This window comes from Vulpes lagopus, chromosome 5, assembly GCF_018345385.1.
Source record: "Vulpes lagopus strain Blue_001 chromosome 5, ASM1834538v1, whole genome shotgun sequence".
Lineage (NCBI taxonomy): Eukaryota > Metazoa > Chordata > Mammalia > Carnivora > Canidae > Vulpes > Vulpes lagopus.
Genome location: NC_054828.1, coordinates 94,441,749 through 94,460,168, shown reverse-complemented (window position 1 = coordinate 94,460,168; position 18,420 = coordinate 94,441,749). Strand labels below are relative to the sequence as shown.

General features: G+C 55.1%; 1 protein-coding gene across 3 annotated transcripts; it reads right to left on the bottom strand.

Moving 5' to 3' along the window:
• Positions 1-10,780: 10,780 nt before the first annotated feature.
• Positions 10,781-18,348, bottom strand: SH2D6 (SH2 domain containing 6). Of its 3 annotated transcripts, XM_041754182.1 has the most exons (16): positions 18,304-18,348; positions 18,147-18,172; positions 17,731-17,765; positions 17,249-17,319; positions 17,042-17,165; positions 16,365-16,423; positions 15,652-15,718; positions 14,713-14,735; positions 14,195-14,255; positions 13,740-13,818; positions 13,565-13,595; positions 13,414-13,438; positions 12,913-12,968; positions 12,565-12,648; positions 12,236-12,394; positions 10,791-11,604 (listed from the first exon to the last, which is right to left on the bottom strand). In XM_041754182.1, the coding sequence occupies exons 1-16, from the start codon at positions 18,304-18,306 to the stop codon at positions 11,488-11,490; spliced, it is 1,020 nt and encodes a 339-aa protein (XP_041610116.1). In that variant the 5' UTR covers positions 18,307-18,348; the 3' UTR covers positions 10,791-11,487. The 3 variants fall into 3 exon arrangements, with proteins under 3 accessions (XP_041610115.1, XP_041610114.1, XP_041610116.1); XM_041754181.1 differs by lacking the exon at positions 18,304-18,348 and having other exon boundaries at positions 10,781-11,604; positions 17,042-17,156; positions 18,147-18,265; XM_041754180.1 differs by lacking the exon at positions 18,304-18,348 and having other exon boundaries at positions 10,790-11,604; positions 18,147-18,265.
• Between the last annotated feature and the right edge of the window lie 72 nt (positions 18,349-18,420).

Sequence of the window (18,420 nt, the reverse complement as noted above, 5' to 3'; positions counted from 1 at the left end):
GTACCAAGAGGAGCAGTGGTGGAGGTATCTTGAAGGCAGAGGCAACGGGATTTGCTGATATACTGACTGTGGAGTGTGAGTAGAAGAAACGTCAAGGAAGAGTCCTTGAACCAAGTCTGGTCTGAGCACTGGAAGAATGAAGGTGCCATGCAGCTATTTACTGAGATTGGGAAGTGTCATGTGCCTGTTTCAGCCTCTCAGTAAGCAACGCCATGATGGGACTGGCCCTGTAGTTCTTATAATGATTGCAACACACCTTTCAGCAGTAACTGTCAGGACACTTTTTTTTTTTTTTTAACGAGGGTTTATTACTTACAGGACCTGGAAATTACATGGCATGCTTGGGGCCACAGAGTGAGATCACAGGAAGAGAGAGAGAAAGGGAAAGAGAATGCACATGCAGGCCTGGGGTGAAGGGCAGAGGCCTAGGTTTTCACAGACTCACTCTGTGTAGGTGAATTTAAAACATAAGAGTGAGAATTTAAAGCACAAGAAAAGAAAAAGCAAGGGACCCAAAGGATCAGTTATCAAAGTCAACCAAAATCTGTAAAACAAAGGAGCCTCAGTCCAGGGAGTGGCCTGGTTCTTGGTCTAGTCCTGTAGCTGGCAATGTGAAGTGGATGCCTCTTGGAAGTGATACCTTAGCCCTCTGAGCTTAAGTCAGGCACTTGCATTACAAAAGAAGAAGAAGAAGAAAGAAGAAAAGAAAGAAGAAAGAAGAAGAAGAAGAAAGAAGAAGAAGAAGAAGAAGAAGAAGAAGAAGAAGAAGAAGAAGAAAGTCAATGGCCAGAGTTTCCACTACAGGAAGGCTGTGGAAGGAGCAGGCTGAGGGGCCCAATAAATTTTTGATTTTGGATAGTGTGTTGGCCATGTCTATTAGATGTCCAGGTCAAGGCATTGAGTAGACAGTTGGGTACTCAAGCTGGGAGTTTAGGGGACAGGCCAAGGCTGGAGATGTAAACATAGTTGCTGTCAGCACAGAGACATGGACCTCCTTCCCTGACCCTTGGTAAGGTCATCTAATGTGAGCAGGGACAGAGAAAAAAGAATGACAGAGTCCTGGGGCCCTCCAATGTTAGATATCAGGGAGATGACAAGGAATTAGAAAAATATATAGAGAAGGAGGAGCCCATAAAATAAAGGGGAACCGGGAAGGAGTGAAGGCCCAGAGGCCAGGTGAGATTGTGTTCACTAACCATGAACCGTTGTGTTGTTGTTGCTAGTATTGGTGGGCTGACTTCAGGCTCTATGTGGGTGATACTATCATTACTTTATCAACAATTTTTCTAGAGGAATGCTATCTATTATGGCTATATTAAAGAAAGGCCACCATTTTCAATGGTCAATGGTTCAACAAACCAATTCCAACCAATTTAATGCAACAGTAATTCTGCTCTCCGAATTATGTTTATCCTGACCCCACACAGCCACCTGTGATGGAAATCCAGAGAGAACAAGGCAGTGGGGGCAGGGCAGAGCAGGGCTTGAGAGGAGGCTGCATTTGGAATCCTTGGAAAGCAGATGGGGGCCTGAGATCCCACAAGAGAGCTTTGGTCTCAGGGGAGGCTGGTGAGAGTTAGGTGAAGTCCTGGACCCAGACCAGGTGTTCTGGTCATCATGATGGTGACACCTTGAGCAGAATGAGGAAGTGGGCAGAGGAGCCATGTTGTTGGAACAGACAAGTTCTTCTGTGAGTACACTGGATCTCTGGCATCTGGTGGAGCTTCCAGCTTCTTTCTGTGATCTCTGACCGGCTGCATCTTAGATTTGCCATTCCCTCACCTTTTTCCACACTCAGGTCTCTCCCTCTCTGATTGTAGCCCCCAACTGCCACCTGTTCTGGCCCCCCAGCAGCACAGCCTCTGATCCTCTGGTCATGGTCACAGGCCTCCCTTCTAGGGGCCCCTTACCCCACTAGCGTCCTCACTCCCATGGCAGCATGGAGACTGAATTCACACAGCAGCCACGGCAGATACTTTCTGTTCTCTAAAGAAATAAAGTCTCCCTCTTGTTCCTGCTGCATCACTAAACAGGCACAGCTCATACTTTTCAAAGCCACTGTCCCTTCTTATGACCCTGTTTCCTCAGAGCCTAATCACTCTGGGCACATTGTAACCTTCAAAGAGATCTGCTTTACTGAAGCGCACCTTTACACACAGGAGGGAACAAGAGGGCGCACCAGGGCTCGCCCCAGACAAACCCAGAGGCTCACAGAGGTGGGGTGGGGTGGGGAAGAACAGAGAGGAGAAGGGGATCACAAGGGAGGCCACCACTTCAGCTGGACAACTGTGTACTTTGCATTTCAAGGAGGGGAAAATCTCTTTTTGTCACCCAGTTGTAATTTGCAACACTCTATATAGTTCATGGGCAAGGAACAGAATGTCTCACCACAGGATGATTCTACCCCTGAGGAGCCAACCCACGGCCTTGGCCTCCTCAGCATTAGCTGAGCCAACTATGCAAGACAACAACTAAGAATGCACAGGCCTGTGGGTCAGTGAGTCTGGTGGTTGGGGATGTGCGTGTGTCCAGGTAGCAAACCTCAGGGCCTTGGGAGGCCCCCGGAAGAACAGCACACCCCTTGCTTCTCTCATTGGGTCTGGCCAGCATTGTTTACCGCTTCTGTGGGGCTGCTGCCCCCCCCCAACCCCCGCCACTTAGAGTCCCGCCTGGAGGCAGTACCAGAAGACGATCCCCGACCCTGCTCTTGCAACGTTCATAGTCAACAAGAACTCAAGGTCATGTAGAAGGCGAAGGGAGGATATTAGGGAAGTGGAGTCATGGTATGGGAAAACCAGGGTGCCCCAGGTTGAAGTGTGAGTCCTCGAGTCTCCTTCACATCCTGGCTCATCAGCTTTGCTGTCTGAGAAAGGAGGCCAACACCATTTGTTCTTCATTTGTTCCTCGCTCTTGCCTCGGGCATCCAGCGAAGTAACAGGTGGAGGAGGGTGGTGAAGGGGAGAGAACTGGAACGTGGGCCTGCTGTGGGAAGTTAATCTCTGGTGGCTTCCTGGCCATTCTCAGGGAGTGCTCAAAGCAGGGGAGTTTATCCTTCCTCATCCCAAGCAGAAAAGCTAAGCAAGATGTGACCTCGCTATGCCAGCTCTGATAATCAAAAATCCCATGGTTAATCTAGCCTGTCTCTGAAAAGATACATAAGAAACTGGTAACCCTGCTTTTCTCTGGGGAGGAGAGCAGGGCAGCTAAGCAAAATGTATGGGAGGGATCTTGTCTTTCTCTGTGTTGTACTCTTATGCCTTTTAAATTTAATACCATGGGATTAGACTATCTCATAAAAAAATAAATATAATTCCAACCTAAAAGTGGTTCCAGGAGTTGGTTTGAGGTTAGGACAGAGGCAGGAGCTGGCTTTGCCCAGGGTGCTCTCCCTTAGAGACACCTTCTCTAACGGTGAGCGGTCGGGGATTGCTGGGAGAGTAGACCAAAGGGCTTGCGCCGCCCTGCCGGCGGTCCTGGGGTGGCCCCTGGAGCCGGCGTGTTCTCTGAGTCCTAATGAGAAAGGCACACCTGCTTTCCCTTCGCCTCCAGCTCCAGCACAGCGCTTTCTGCCAGGCCTGTCAGCGAGGGTGGGCGGGCGCAATTGGCACAGGCCGTACTGTCCAGTGCAGAGCACTGTGTGCTCACCTGCCCGCGGGCCTGGCCGGCCTGAGCTCACGGGGCTCGAGGGTTGCATCAGCAACAAGCGGTGCTGGGAGGGTGCGCAAGGCCACCCAGATGAGTGCACGGGCCCCCAGAGAGGCTCAGGCACAGCTGAGGGCAAAGGGCAGACCCAAGTAGGATGGGGCAGATGACAAGGAAGGCCTCATTCAGCCCTGGCATCGACAGGGAGGCCAGCAGGGCCACTGTCACTGGTCCCAAGCTGTGACAGTCCTGAAGCTGGCTTCAACCCCCAGACACCAACCCCAACCCAGCTGGTGGCAGCCTGAGGGTGTCATACCCCATGAGCCTTTGTCTGAAGGAGGAACTGACACACAGGAGCTGCCACTTCAGGGCTCCGAGTGTCCTTCTCCCCCCATCTCTGTGCTCCCAGAATGTCTCCAGGTCTTCCCAGACAGGCTCGGCTCCCAGTGTACCTCCACCCCAAATCCACAACTCGTTCTGCTAGCCTCCTCCACCTGGTCCCCAGGGCCCCTGAGAAAAGTTCTCTGTTTCACCTGGGTCCCAGTGACAAGCAAGCCTGTCACTGTCATGAAGGCAGACTGAGGATGCGGGAAACCTTATGGGCATGACTTCTGGTTCTGCCCCTTTACCCTCTCTGGCTTTAGCTGCTTCCTCTGGGGCTTCCCTGCCTCCTGATATCTCCCTTGGAGCATGAGTTAATCATGAAAGCACTTTGTAAAAGGTGGCACACATCATCCATGTTCTGTTAGTACACATCATGTTATCATCCCCAGCCTGAGGGCTAACGGGTGCCCAGAATCTCCCTGAACAAGTCCCTGGAAGCAGAGCTCTGGGTCCCTGCTCTGTTCACAGGCTGCAGGTGTGGGGGAGTTGGGCTGACTCAGAAATACCCAGTGCTACACTGGCTCCCAGCAGTACCTGTTCCCACATCTTTTCCTGAGGGGACCCTGCTCTGTTTCCAGAAGGAATGGAGATAGAGACCTAGGAGGGCTAAGGCAATGGGGAATGAATGGGTATGTTTTCCAGAGCATGCAGGGGTACAAGAAGCTCCCCATACCAGAGACTGGCTGAGCTCACCCACCTCTGGCCTTGCATCAGCTGCAGAGCTGGCTGCCAGGCCCTGGGAATTGGGCAGGAGGCTCCCAGGAGCCTCCTGGCCTTGCCTCTTGCTCTCAGGAGAGATTGGCCAGGAGGAGCCGGCAGTCCTGGCGCTCGCCTTGGGCTGTTTCCAGGTCAGCCAGCTGCCCCAACTCCCAGCTTTCCGGGCAGCATATGGTGTATGTGATCAAGGACAGGCACAGCTGAGGACCTTGGGAGGTCATCTGGCCTGGCCCAAGGTCTTCTTGCTGGAAACCTTCCTAAAGTTAGTGGTGTCTCCCAGGTAAATTCGGGGACTTTGGAGCTGGTTTCTCTCTGGCTCCTGACCTCACCTCTTTAAAAATTACCCTCTACCAACAGCAGCAGGTGCTACAGATGTGGACAGGATGTGTATCACGGAGACTTCTAATGTGGCCTTTCATCACACTTGACTTATTAATGATTCACCTCAGGGCTGGATGTGACAGGAGGTTCGTGGAGGGGATTTTCTCCCCAGTGTTTGGGATTTATGGAATCCATGAGAATTACCTGGCACCTCCTCTCTCCCTGGATCCTTTTGGGATACAGAAGTGCATGTTCGTCAGGGAGAGGAGTCTATTTTAGATGTAAGTGCAAAGCCAGCTCCTCTTCATCTCTCCTCTTCCTGGAGCTTCGCAAAGGGCCGTGCAGAGTTTTTGAGCACTCTGGAGGGCACCTATCAGCCCTCCTCACTCTCTGGCCAGTGATCTCTTATCAGCCTCCTCCTGCTGCAAACCCATTGGGGCGACTGTCTGTGATGCCCTGAGAGCTGAGCTGAGGGCAGTGGGCAAAGGAAAGGAAAGCCCAGAGGGCCAGAACAGAGAGGGCAGGTGAGGGGGCAGTGACACAAGGGCTCATGGCTCATGGGGAGCCTGAGTCATCCCTAACCTAGCACTTCTGGCCTCTCCTGGACTCAGTTTCCAAGTCTCCCTCACTTCCTCTCCATCTCTAGGCCTTACCCCTAGTGGAGGTGGTGCTAGAGAAGAAAATGGACCCCACTCCCCCAGTCACAGACTCCTCTTTCTTCCTTGGGCCTTAATTTCCTCATCTGCAACAGGAGGAGACAGGACAAGATGGCTCCAGAGCTGTAGGAGTCCATGATAGCATTCTTCTGCTAGAACTTTTTCTTTCAATATTCTCCCCATGCCCCCCATGCAGACCCTGCCTTGGTGTTTGTTCTTGAGATTTTGCTCCTGGTCTCTGACCTTCTGCCTTAACTTCCAGGCTTTTATGGAGCCTGGGCTGATCCACTCATTATCTCAGGGCAAACATTAGGCTATTCCAAACCTACGTTTGCCTTTTATAAGCTGTATCTCCTGGGTTTTCATTTACTCTAAAGTGCACTGTGAAGGGGGCACTTCTCTGCAAGGAGCACAGAAGGCCAACTCAGCCCGAGAGGGCAAACCACATAGGGCTGAGCAGGGTGGGCTGCAGGGGATGAGGTCAGAAGCAGAGAGCGCTGGGGGAAGCAGGCCAGCGCCTTTGTCTATGAGAGACAAAGTTCCAGGCAGCATGCAATGAGCCCCAGGCCCTGAAGATCTTGAGTTATGGAGGTTGGAAAGGCCCTTAGAAGTTACCTAAGCCAAGCACCCTGCCCCTCCTATTCCATTTTAGCACCGCCTGCAACCCAGGGTGTGATCCTGGAGACCCGGGATCGAGCCCCACGTCAGGCTCCCTGAATGGAGCCTGCTTCTCCCTCTGCCTGTGTCTCTGCCTCTCTCTCTCTCTGTGTCTCTCATAAATAAATAAATAAAATCTTAAAAAGGGGGGGGGGGCGGGGACGACTGGGTGGCTCAGCGGTTGAGCATCTGCCTTTGGTTCAGAGCATGGTCCCAGGGTTCTGGGATCGAGTCCCACATCTGGCTCCCTGCATGGAGCCTACTTCTCCCTCTGCCTGTGTCTCTGCCTTTCTCTATGTGTCTCTCATGAATAAATAAGATCTTTAAAAGAAAAGAAAAGAAAAAATTAAAAAAAATAAAAATAAAAATGAGGCCCAGTACAAGAAAGTGACCTAAAAGAAAGTATAATTTGTATTCCCCCTATCCTGGTGGAAAGGGCTGTTTCTTACATCCTCTGATTTGCAGGTCCTTAGAGATTGAGAGTGTAGGTTGAGGGGAGTCCTAAAGTAGGTGTGGAGGGGGAACAGGATGCTAGTTCAGGGCTTGGCACATAATATGAATTCAGTAAATAAGTAAATAGTTGTGATTGATGTGTGGGATGTAGTGTAGTTTATAGTAGATCTAGAGCCAGTCAGACAAGTCTAAACTCTGGTTCTACCACTAACTGCTCTGTGCTTCAGAAAAATCCCTGATGCCCCCGCCAAACCTCAAACACACAAGTACCTGTGGTGGGCAGGAGTCTTCTTTACAAATATCGGAAGGCATACTCCCGCTAGCTTAAACCAAAAACAAAATTTCTAGCTCATAAGATGGGAAAGGCCCTATAGCAAAATCTGTGGCCTTGGGGCAAGACCCAGTGTCTCCAAGATTCTTGCTCCTTATCTTTGCCTAACTTTTGCAGATAGGCTCTGTCCATGTGATGGGAAAGGTGGCCATTTGCAGCCCAAACTCAGGCTTGGAGAGATGGCTTCTCTCTCTTAACATCAATATATCCATCTCAGAGAAGCCTTTGATTGGGCCTGCTTTGGCCCTAGCAAGACCTAGGTCACATGCCTGGTCCTATGGTCGGGGGAAGTGGATGGTATCACCAGGAGGAGGGGGATGGAAAAGCCAGGTGGGCAGACAAGACAATAATCACAGTACCTACAGTATGTAAAGATTGAGTACACACCCATGCATGCATGTCTGTGTGTGTTGGGGAGACTGAAGGCAGAAAGAGCCCCTGCAAAAGGAGCATGGAGGTGGGACCAAAACCAAGCTTGGCCTATTTATAGGATTATCATTAGGTACCAATCATTTAGCTCCGCTCTATGTCAGGTTCCACATTAGGCTAAGTATGTTACATAAATCATTTCTCATTCTGACAATAACCCTAAGAAGTAAGTATCATTAGCCCCATTTTAGAAGTAAAGAGAGTTGCTGGAAGGGAGGTGGGTGGGGGATGGGGTAATGGGGTGATGGGCATTAAGTAGGGCACTTGATGTAATTGATGCACTGTGTATCACATGCAACTGACAAATCATTAAATTCTACCCTGGAAACTAAGGATAGAGTATATGTTAACTAAACTGAATTTAAATAATCTTGTAAAAAAAAAAAAGAGAGAGAGAGAGAGACAGACAGACAGACTTTAAGGACACACAGGCAGTGAGTAAACTGAGCCAGATTCAAACGTGGGTCCTTCAGACTCCAGAGCCCGTTTTTGCCCAAGGTCAGGCTGTTTGCTTTAGAAACCAAAGCTGAAAGTGTGCGGGATGGTTGCAGAGAGCACTCTCTGAGCCCCAGCAGGTTGCTCTTGCCAGGGTGGGTAGCCACAACTTTCATGTATTTCCCGGCTGCATACTTCCTCTGCTCTGCATCCTACAGGCCCTTCTTGGCAAATGGAGAGAGGCAAACCACTTGTGGCAATACATGGGCTTCTTCACCAAATGGCGTTTCTTCCAGACTTGATCCCCCAACTGTGTGTGACCCTGCCTGGAGTTTTCTAGAGTCTGGCCTGTTAGGTGAGAGGAAATGAGGCTGGGGTGTTTGGAGGGACACTGGCATGGCAAAAAATCAAAGGAGGTCATCTCTCACCTAAATCATGGAAATATCTGCAGCCTCTAATTGTTCTCCCTGTCTCTGTGCTGTCTCTCCAACCCACTAGCACATTGCAGCTAGAGAGACCCTCCTAAAATATGTTTCTTCCTGCACTTACCCCTGCTCTGAGCCTCAATGGCTCCCCTTTGCCCACACTCATTATGGAGCAGCTTCCCAGGCTGCTCCGGATGTAGTGCCCACCCCCCAACTTCTCCAGATTTCTCTTTTACCACTACCCCTCACCCTTGGGAGTGCAAAAGACTTGGAACAGTAGGATGGCAACAAACCATATGTGGCGACTTTAATTTAATTAATTGTAATGAAAAATTCAGTTCCTCAATTACACTAGTCACATTTCAAGGGCTCAATAACCTCTTGTGCTAGTGGCTACTGTACTGGACAATGAAGATATAGAATGTTCCTGTCATCACATAAATTTCTAAGTTGGACTTTTCTCTTACAAAGAAAGCTCTGATCAAGGAATGTTAACAGCTTTAGAGGAATCCAGGGTAGATCTGACTTATTCCATAACTTTTTTCTTTTTCTTTTTTTATGCAGTGATTCTTTTGACAAATATTTGGCACCTACTGTATTCCTGAATACACAATAGTGGGCAGTAGTAGCTTGGTCCCTTCTTAGGAGTGAAAAGACAGTTGCTAGAAGGTGTCCCAAGTTTGGGGTGTCCAGGTTTGGGGATCTGGGAAGGCTTCCTGGAAGAGGACATCTAACTGTGACTAGACTAAACTGAGTGGCTCTCTAGATCAAGCCTTTTAGGCCCTCAGAGGCCCTTATCACAGGCTGTTCCCACTGCCTGGACCACTCTTCCTCCCTTTTTCCCAGGGAGGGAAGGACTGAGGCCAGTTCCTTAAAGACAGCCCTCCAGCAAGGACCAAGCAGTGTTCTGCCACTGACTAAGATCTCTGTGCTGTGACCTCTGCTCCCCTCGCAGGCCAGCCGGCTTTGGGGCTACACAAATTCAGGGCTAGGAAAAGTGGGCCCTGGGGTAGAAGGCTCAAGGAGAAGTCAAAGCTGAAAATCTGGTGGGAGATGAGAGGCTAAGACTGTACCCGGAGGCCAACACAAAGGCTGGGCTCTCCAGGCTCTCCAGTCCCCGAGTCCGGGCCTGGGTCAGGCTGGGGCAAGTGTGGAGGGGACAGGCCACGCCCACCTGGGGGCGGAGGGAGGCCGCCCGGGCTCGCCATCCCGACCCCGCCGCTCGGCCAGAGCCCCAGCCGCTCACCCCTCTCCACATCTCACAGCTCTGCCCGCGCTGGCCTGGCCCGGCGCCACCTGCCCCATGCTGCTCTTCTCCCCGTGGCCTGGCCTGAAACTACACCCCTGCTGGGCCGTGGACGTGGCAGGCATGGACCCCAATTCCCGGGCGCTGGTCTGGGAGAGGGCGCTCGGCGAGGCCTCCCCGAAGCCTCCTCCCCCTGGGACAATTGCGGGGGGGCCAGGATCTCCGCTCTTCTCACGGAAATTAGGGCGAGGGGAGAGGGTAGTGTCAGGGCCGGCAGCGCCCGGCGCGGCGCCAACGCCCCACCGCCCGGCCTGGGCCCGCGCCGCAGCCCTCGCCGCAGCCCTCGCCGCGTCCCGCGCGCTCCCGTCGGGGCCTCCGCACCCTCCGGCGGCTCCCTGCTACCCAGAGCCCGGGGCCGGCGGGAGGCGGGAGGCGGGAGGCGGGAGGAGGGGCCGGGGGGGCAGGGCTGGAGGCAGGGGGTCCGGCCCCCCGGGCCAGCCCGAGCGCCCGGCGGTCGCAGAGACGCCCTTTGTTTGGCGGCGCTCGCTCGGGGCTTCTGCGCAGTCACGGTCACATGGCGCTTCCGGCACGGGGTGTTCCGGGCGCCGCGCCAGGGCCTGGGGACGCCCCCGCCCCCCTCCGCGCGCGCCTCCCCGCGCGCCCCCCTCCGCGCGCGCCTCCCCGCGCCCTCCCGCCCGCGCGCCCCCTCCGCGCGCCCCTCCCCGCGCCTTCCTGCCCGCGCGCCCCCGCCGGCCGCCCGCGGACCTCGGACCCCCGGCGCCCGGAGGCGGGCTGGACCTCCGTCGCCGCGGCCCGCCGGCAGCTCTGCTCCATGGCCTCTTGTCTTCCCTGAGCTCCACCCTTGGGCCCTCTGTAGCTTTTCATCTTAGGACTGGCGTGTCCAACACCCAGCTGCCGCCTGGGGTCCGCCTGTCTCCCCTACTCTGGACAACACCACGTGAGCAAGACCTGGCTCACCCCTCCGCGGGGCAACACGAAAGGGCAAATGGGTGGGGGGCAAGTACTTAATTTTAAGTCCGTTCTTACCATTGAGTGGGGCGGCCAAGCCTTTCCCACCCTTCCCCCACGCCGACCCCCCACAAACAGAATAAAACAAAACCCTGCCGCCCCAGGCTGGCCTCCACCCAATCAGGGACAGAAATGGGGCTGGCCCTTCCTGCCCTGGCCTGGCCCCCACCGCTCCATCACTCCCAGACCCAGTCTGTACCCTGGGACACCTAAGGAGCTTCAGGAAGGCCTGGCTGGGGCCATCTCTGCCTCGCTCAGCAGATTCAAGAATTCATTCAACAAGCATTTATTGAAAGCACACTGTGTGCATCGCAACCCAAAATGCCAGCCCTGTGCTAAGCCCACAAGAGAATGTGAAAGGGTTCACTTTGTGTCCAAGCAGTACCCCTGGCTGGCCTCCTGAGGAGGCTCAGCTTCCTGGAGGAGGCCCTTATCCAGAGCAGCTTGGGAGGCCCTAGTAAAGAGGGCAACACAGCCATGAGTGGGGCCTGGGAATGGGGGCCTTGCCTGATCCCGGCTTCCTAGCCTTGGAGATACAGCAGGGAGGGGCAGTGAATATGGGGTGGAGGCTCAGGGGTTCTTTCTGCTTCTGGGTAACCATTCCCAAAGCCTCTCATCCAGGCCTGCAGGGACTGAGGCAAGGGAAGGGGAAGGCCTGGAGGGGTGGAGACCTGGGAGCGGTGAGGGGGAGACAGCCCAAGGTGGCAAGGGCAAAGAGCAGACTATGGGCCCAGAGGTGGGTGTGTATAATCTGCTGGAGCATCAGGGCGTGGTAGGGAAGAGCAGGCAGGTGAGCTGCCGGCTGCCGCTGTGTCTGTCCACAAGAGGCAGGGGGTGCTGTGAGTAGTGCTGGACCATGGCAGCCACAGAGGGGAACAGCTGGACAGGACAGAGGACATTGTTGAGCTCCCCCCTCCCAGAGCTTCAGGCTGGGGGAAACTTCCTGAAGGAACTGTGGGACTCTGGGGACGGGGCTTGCTGATATTTGGAAGTTCCATTGCCATTTTGTGCCCCATTCCAGGCCTCATGCAACTTTCTTGCAACTGCACCTGAGGGCGTGCTGTTAGCCAGGCTTCTATTTCCGAGGCCTGGTAGAAATAACTCTAGGGCTCTGTGTCTACCCGGGTCCTCCAGCATGGTCACCTCAGCAAGTATCAGGCACAAAGTCGAGTCTTTGGCACAGACAGGAGTCTGGACTTTCTGGGCCCTGCTCTTCTCCTAACTGGGTTCATGCAGGCACAAATGCCTGCCCCCCACCCCCCACCCCACCCCCAACCACCACCCCTGCCTATTCCTGGGCAGACTGAGCCCTGCAGAGGGAGTGTCTCCCCTACAGGAGAACCAACCTCGGGGAAGGAATTTAAGTCACTGGACTCTGTCATTTCTACCCAGTCAAGAAAAAAAGTGCAAAATGTGATTTTTCTCCTGGGCAAATGCACCTGGCTGGACCCAGCACCCAGCTCTGCTGTGCCCTCTTGGCTGCTAGTCTCCATCTTCCTCCAGCACCTACCTCCTCGTGGTTCCTGCCCTCCCGACCCAGGGCATAGTGGCTCCCGCCATCCAGCCGACGGATGGGAATGTTGAAAACCCGGCCATGCAGAAGCACTGCCAAGGTAAGGGGCTGGGAGCCCTGAGGCTCCGAGCTGGGGCGCACCGTGTAGGCCCCATCCTGTGGAGGAGACCCCATCCATTGACCTCATTCCCAACTGTATCCCTGCAGCCCTGACCCACAATGGCCAGCACGTCCCACTGCCCTCCCCACTCCAGCTGCTCAGTCAGCTGGAGCCCCTGAGCAAAATGGTTTCCGAAGAGGCCTGGGGAGGGGCTGCAGTTGCCCACCTTTCGGAATCGGAGCAGGGCACTCTCAACAGCATGGCGGTCACGGGTTCCTGAGTACCAGGGCTGACCCAGCAGGCTGCCGTCCTGAACATACACACACAGCTATTCAGAGACGTGCCAGGGCACTGGAGGAGGGCTGGGGAACACAGAACCCTGGGCGGCAGTTATTTGTGGTCACATCTGCCTTCCCCAGACTGGGTCTGCGCAAGCAGAACAAAGATGTGGCTGTGCCTGGTGCCCAGCATGGTGCTGCACACACACACTCATGTGTTCCTAGCCAATGGTGGACTCCAGCACAAGAGGGTTCCCTGTAGGCCTCCTCCCAGCCCTCTCCCTGCCCCTCCTCACCTCAGCAGCTGGGGTGCTCCAGGTGGGTGCTCTAGAGGAAAGAGAGGATCTCCTTCCTGCCAGAAGAAGCAGATTACAGAGTGGAGGCTGGGGGTGGTGGGGTGGGATTAGGCAAAGAAGGCTTTGGGCCCAGCTGCAAAGGGGGGAGAGGTTAGAGGGTGATGCAGGTAGGCCTGAAGCCCAGAGCAGGGCCTAGCGCTTTACCCCTTCTCTCCAGGTCTCGGGCTCTGATGGAACCTACTAGCTAGGTCACATGTGACCTCCAGGTGGGGGATGATCTTGAGGTACAGGCTGGGAGTTTCCTACTTTGGTGTGGACCCTAAAATTGCCCAGTGAGATCCCCTCAGGCCTGCTCTCAGCTGAAGTCAGAGCTGCAAGGAATCCCACAGGAAAGTGGAGAATGAAGGCCTGGGGGTAGGGGAAGTCTGTGGCCTATAGGGCTGTGGCCAAGGCAGGCTGCCAGGATGACCTGGAGTCCACGCTCAAGATGCCTGTACTTACCTTTAGAGGTGGCAATCGCTGCTCCCTGGGACATAGGAAGGCTGGTCAGAAGAGACTCGGTCCCATAGGCCCAACCCTGGGCCCATATTCCCTCCCTGAGCCTCCTACCCCCCACCCCAGGTCACTTCTCCCCTGGCTGCTAGCCTCTTACATTCCGAGCTTCCTGGGGGGCTACAGTGGGCCTGTGGGGGCAAGTTGGGAAAGAGAGCTCAGATTTTACCTCCTTTAAGAGAAAGAGCCCAGTGAACCCAGAGATCGCAGGGTCAGAGCTGGGAAAGACACACACACACACACACACACACACACACACCCTGGTGGGCACTCACTTGGGCACCGCTGATATCCTTGGCAGTGAGACTGGCGGCATCAGGACTTGGGAGCTCGGAGTCTGAGTCAGGGCCAGGACTAAAACAGTGAGGGCAGGCTGGGCTGGGCTGCGCACCAGGCAGGGACATCCATGCTGACCAGGGAGGGGTGCAGATGCCTGCAGGGCCTGCTGCTTCTCAGCAGCCTGGGCTCTCGGGGAGTCCTTCTAACCAGAAGGAGTGCTGTCCTGCCAGAACAGCTGGGAAGCCCCTTACAGCCCTTGCTTTAAGTGGTCCCCCCTACTGTGCACAGTGGTGGTCAACCTGGACCAAAGGCTAAAGGGTGTCTGAAGGCAAATGTGTATTGGTGGAGTAGGAGAGAAGCCAAGGGAAGAAGATAGAACCAGAATGTGTCCTGTTTTGAGCAGCCGAGGGCCTCAGGGCAGGAGGGATCTGGGATTGAGGGAGGTGTTCACCTGGACTGGGCTCACACTCCAGGTAGAGATCCTCATCAGATTTCTTTGGAAGACCTGGCACCTAAGGGTTTGACCAGTGAGTAGGAGGGAGGATGAAGCCATCACCGGTGTGTGTGGGGAGGGGAGGTGGGATGTGGGGGGACAACTCCCACCCCCCTCACAAGGTGGACCTTTTTCTGAGAGCTAGCTAGAATGATTGAAGTTACTCCTTTGTCTGGGAAGGAGCACCCATAGGCAGCTTCCCCTTCAGAGGTGCCTGTGGGCCCTGGCTCTCCTAGAATGTGGGTGTCCAGGAGGAGCTCTGGGCAAACTCCTTCCCCAGGAGCACTGGGCGGCACAGGACAGCTGGCTTACACCCTGTCAGGGGCCTCGGGCAAACAGGAAGCTACTGACTCTGCTCTGAGCCTTTTTCCTTGGTTTCATGGATATTTCCTGGCCCTCCCAGGCCCCCTACCCTAATACTGCCAACTTCCTAGCCAGAACTCTAGAGGGTGAATGGGGATGGAGAGGCCACTCACCACTCTGGCAGGTGCAGCCAGCTCTGGAAGGAAAAGGAGAAACCACCAGTCATAAGCACAGGGAGAAAGGAATTCAATGAAACTCAGGCTGGAAGAGTGGAGTGTCCTCCGGACTTGTCTGAGAGGATCCTCAGAGCCAGCTTTGAAGCTCCAGGAGAAAGCCACCCTGAGCTCCGACCACCCCCTACTTCTCACAACCCCCGGGGTGTTGCTCAGCTTGACTTCCTGAATGATTTGCCAGGCTTGCTCCAAATGACTTTGGGCTGTTTCAAAAATCAAAACCACCCTCGAGGTCATGAAGGTTTACCAACCACTGAGTACAGTAAACATGAAAGTGCCTCAGGTTAGCTGTTTGACCTTAGAGAGAGATTGTCCTTCCTGGGCCATTTTCAGATGAAAACATGCTGGCTGAGGCCCCTCACTATCCCGACATCCCAGGGTTCTGGGTTCACAGGCCTCAGGGCCCTCTGCACAGGCAGTCTCTGGACAGTGATAGCAATCATGACATGATGGAAACCGAGATTCGTGGCCAAAGGGCCTCTTTGGGGATGACACTCAGATGGGCTTCAATAGTGAGGGTCCTCCAGGCGGGCAAGGCTGCCCTTCAGATCTCCTCATCCCGGAGCACCCCTTGCCTGGCACTGGGATGGCAGCAGACGCAGAAGAGGAGCTGGGATTCGGGGACTCTGCTTCTTTGTGATCTTAGGCAAAGCATTTCTGGGCTCCTGTCCTCAGTCTCCTCCTGAACTGCCTGCCTTAGCGGGCATGGGGACTCAGCAGGTAAAAATGAGGACCCACAGGGGGTGGGGGGCAGTGCAGGACCAGGCAAAGTGGGAAACCAAGTAACCTGAGCTCAAGTCTACCCGCAGGGGGCCAGGATTCCTCACCTCAGGGGGGAGACAGAGCAGGCCTCTGAAAGAGGCAGGACATCCTTCTCACCTTGCTTCCTGAAGGGGAAGGGCTGTCCCTGCTTCCTCACCTCCCACTGACTCTGTGCTGCCTTCAGCTGTGGGCACAAGGGGGCGAAGAAGGAGGACAGGGTTGGCGGTGGGGGTAGGGAGGGGAACTGAGGCAGGGGAAGGGCGAGGATGGCGGGCTGGGGTGCAGCGAGTTGTATTTATCTGTGTCGCCTGAAACCACTACAGCAAAGAGCTAATGGACAGAGGTGACTCGTTGCCTCTTCTTCAGCTCTTCCTTTGTTGTGAATCTCTGCCTGTTTTTCTTTTTATTCCAATAAAATCTATGATGAAAGTGGTAACTTCCGAGACCGTAAGCTTTTCTCAGCACAGCAGGCCTTTCGAGCTGGCACTGATGGCAGCACAGTGAGGGATTTCTTCACTCTCTAGGGAGGGGTCCCCAGGCTCCAGGGAGCGATGGCTGAGCCTGTCGGGCCTTCTCCAGCTCCAGAGGAGGGGTGAGTCCTGGGGGACGCTGACATGCGGGGGTGGGAGGCAGGGAGGGCCAGCCAGGCAGGTGGGAGCCACAGGGGCTAACAGGGCTCCACTTCTGACACATATAATTTTGGGGGGGCCTCTTGATTGCAGATATGGGGGAATCTTGTAAATGAGATGCTTCTTCGATTTACTCCTGGGGAAATGGTGGCCGGGGTGGGTTGAGTGGGGAAGGAGGGACTTGGGGGGGTTGCTGTTCACCATTGTGGCCTGGGACTTCGGTGGCGGTGACTTGCACAGGCCCAGGGGTCCAGGGTGATCTGGAAAAGGCCCCAAGAATCATGGGTCGGTGGATTCCTCCCACATAGGTTCCAATCTCCCCCCTCCCCCCCACCTAGCCTGTTTCCTCCTCCCCCCTTCCCCTCACTGGCTTCCCCACAGCCCCGTCTCCATGGCAACTGGAGCAGGCCAGTGCTCCTGCCCCCACCTGGCCTAGCGGAGGAGCCCTGGGGGTGGGATGCTAGCAGCAGCCAGGCTCTCCTGGCATCCCTGCCCTTGCTTGAAGAAGTGAGCGATCTCAGAGGAGGCCCCAGGGACCCTGTGGGGCCTCCTGCTTTCCCACTGTTGCCTTGGTGACAGTGCCCCTCTCCCCTTCCCTCTCTTCCTCCTGCCTTTCTCCCTCCTCCCTCTGCCTCTCCTTCATCTCTCTCTCTCTCTCTCTCTCTCTCTCTCTCTCTCTCTCTCGCCTCTCTCTCTCTCTCTCTCTCTCTCTCTGCCCAGCCCAGAAGCTTCCACAGCTGACAGCTGAGGCCTCCCCTTGCCGCCCCAGTACAGACAAAGGGAGAAGAGGCAAGGCCTGCGCCCTGCCCTCTTTCCTTGCGGGGATCCTCTGTCCCGCCTCACCAGTCAGCTCCCTGCTTCACCTCCCCAGGCCTCACCCAAGTACAAAGAGTCCTCCTTGGTGCCGGGAAGGTGGGCAGGAGCAAAACTGAACGGCAGAGCCTCACAGGGGGGCGGCTCATATTTATCTTCCTCCTCCTCCTCCTCCTCCTCCTGAGCTTTCTGGAAGGAATAGGAGAGGGGCAGGCACAGTGGTAGCCACGTGGCCCGCCTCCCTCCACCCTAGGCTCAGCAGCAGCACTTACCTCACATCTCCAGGTCCCTGGCGCAGGCAGAGGAGAGGGGATGGGGGCGTCTTTGTTCCAAGGTGGGGAATCTGGACAGGGGAGTGATGAGACTGGCCTCCCCTTCCAGCGCCCTCCAGCCCCCAGTGACGTACTCACTTTCCCCAGTATGAAAAACCATCTGCACTTTTACAGTGGGCCTCACTGCTTCATCCAACTCAAAGGAATTATTCGTGATGAGCCTTTCCAGCACTGTAGCAGGGCCAGTGAGGTAGGCATTTTGAAAACAAAGGGGCCTCCCAGCTAAGGGCCTGTTCCACCTATGACAGGCCACCCCACCACGTGCACCGCAAATTCTGAGCAAGACAGGTGGAAGAGCTAGGCCCTGGTGACTTAGCAGTATCTGGGCTCTGATGGACAGGAGAGGTCCAGAACCACATGGAGGAGACTTTATGTGCAGGGGACCCCATTCTTCTGGGCCCCTCTTGCCCACTATCACTTACCTACACATCTGGGGGGTGGAAGGGGTGGCCCCAACCTGCAACCAGACTCTAGTCAACTCTGTGCAAGAGGCCTTAGAGTTTGTGTCAGCCAGACACTACACAACTCCCAGGACATCCACATCCATGACTATGTGAATGGCACCCCCCCCCCCACCCCTGCTTGGGGGAGTTGTGTGGCAGTCACCTGGGACCAGGGCAGCAGGAAGAACAGTCTGGAGGCAGAGCTAGTACCTGGTGGGTACACAGCTGGAGGAGTTGGTGCCCTAACAAATCTGGTAGTGGGGGAGCACTAGTGCTCCCAGTGGAGCAGAGGTATGTGAAGGTCTCACTGGGCCAGTAGGGGTGTACCCAGGAAAGGGGCAGTGAAGTAGAGACAAGAGAGGAGGCAGAGGAAAGAGAGGAACCTGAGTACTCACCGGAGCTTGCTTCCCCTGAGCTTGTCCTGGAAAGAATCAGGAAGGGGCATTAAGGGGTAGTCAATGCAGATAGGATACCTCTCCCTGGGAAGAGTCCCGGGCCCCCAAGGGTGGGCAGGTCTGTGCACCCCCGGGCTGCCCCAGAACCAACTCTCACCATGACCAAGCTGAAGGAGGTATGATTCCTATGAGCCTAGGCTCTACCACAAATAGCCTGGGGACAGAGGCCCTATTATTCTCATCATTTGCATCTCACAAGCACCAGGAAGATGGG

What these genes read in the sequence shown, in the direction of transcription:
- SH2D6 (XM_041754180.1), bottom strand. Translation starts at nt 18,196, where the DNA reads ATGCCCCTTCCTGATTCTTTCCAGGACAAGCTCAGGGGAAGCAAGCTC. An exon ending in CTCAGGGGAAGCAAGCTCCG is followed by an intron (nt 17,766 to 18,146) that starts GTGAGTACTCAG and finishes GTCTGGTTGCAG; the next exon opens with GTTGGGGCCACCCCTTCCAC. An exon ending in AGGGCAGGAACCACGAGGAG is followed by an intron (nt 11,605 to 12,235) that starts GTAGGTGCTGGA and finishes TGTCCTGTCCAG; the next exon opens with CTGTTCCCCTCTGTGGCTGC.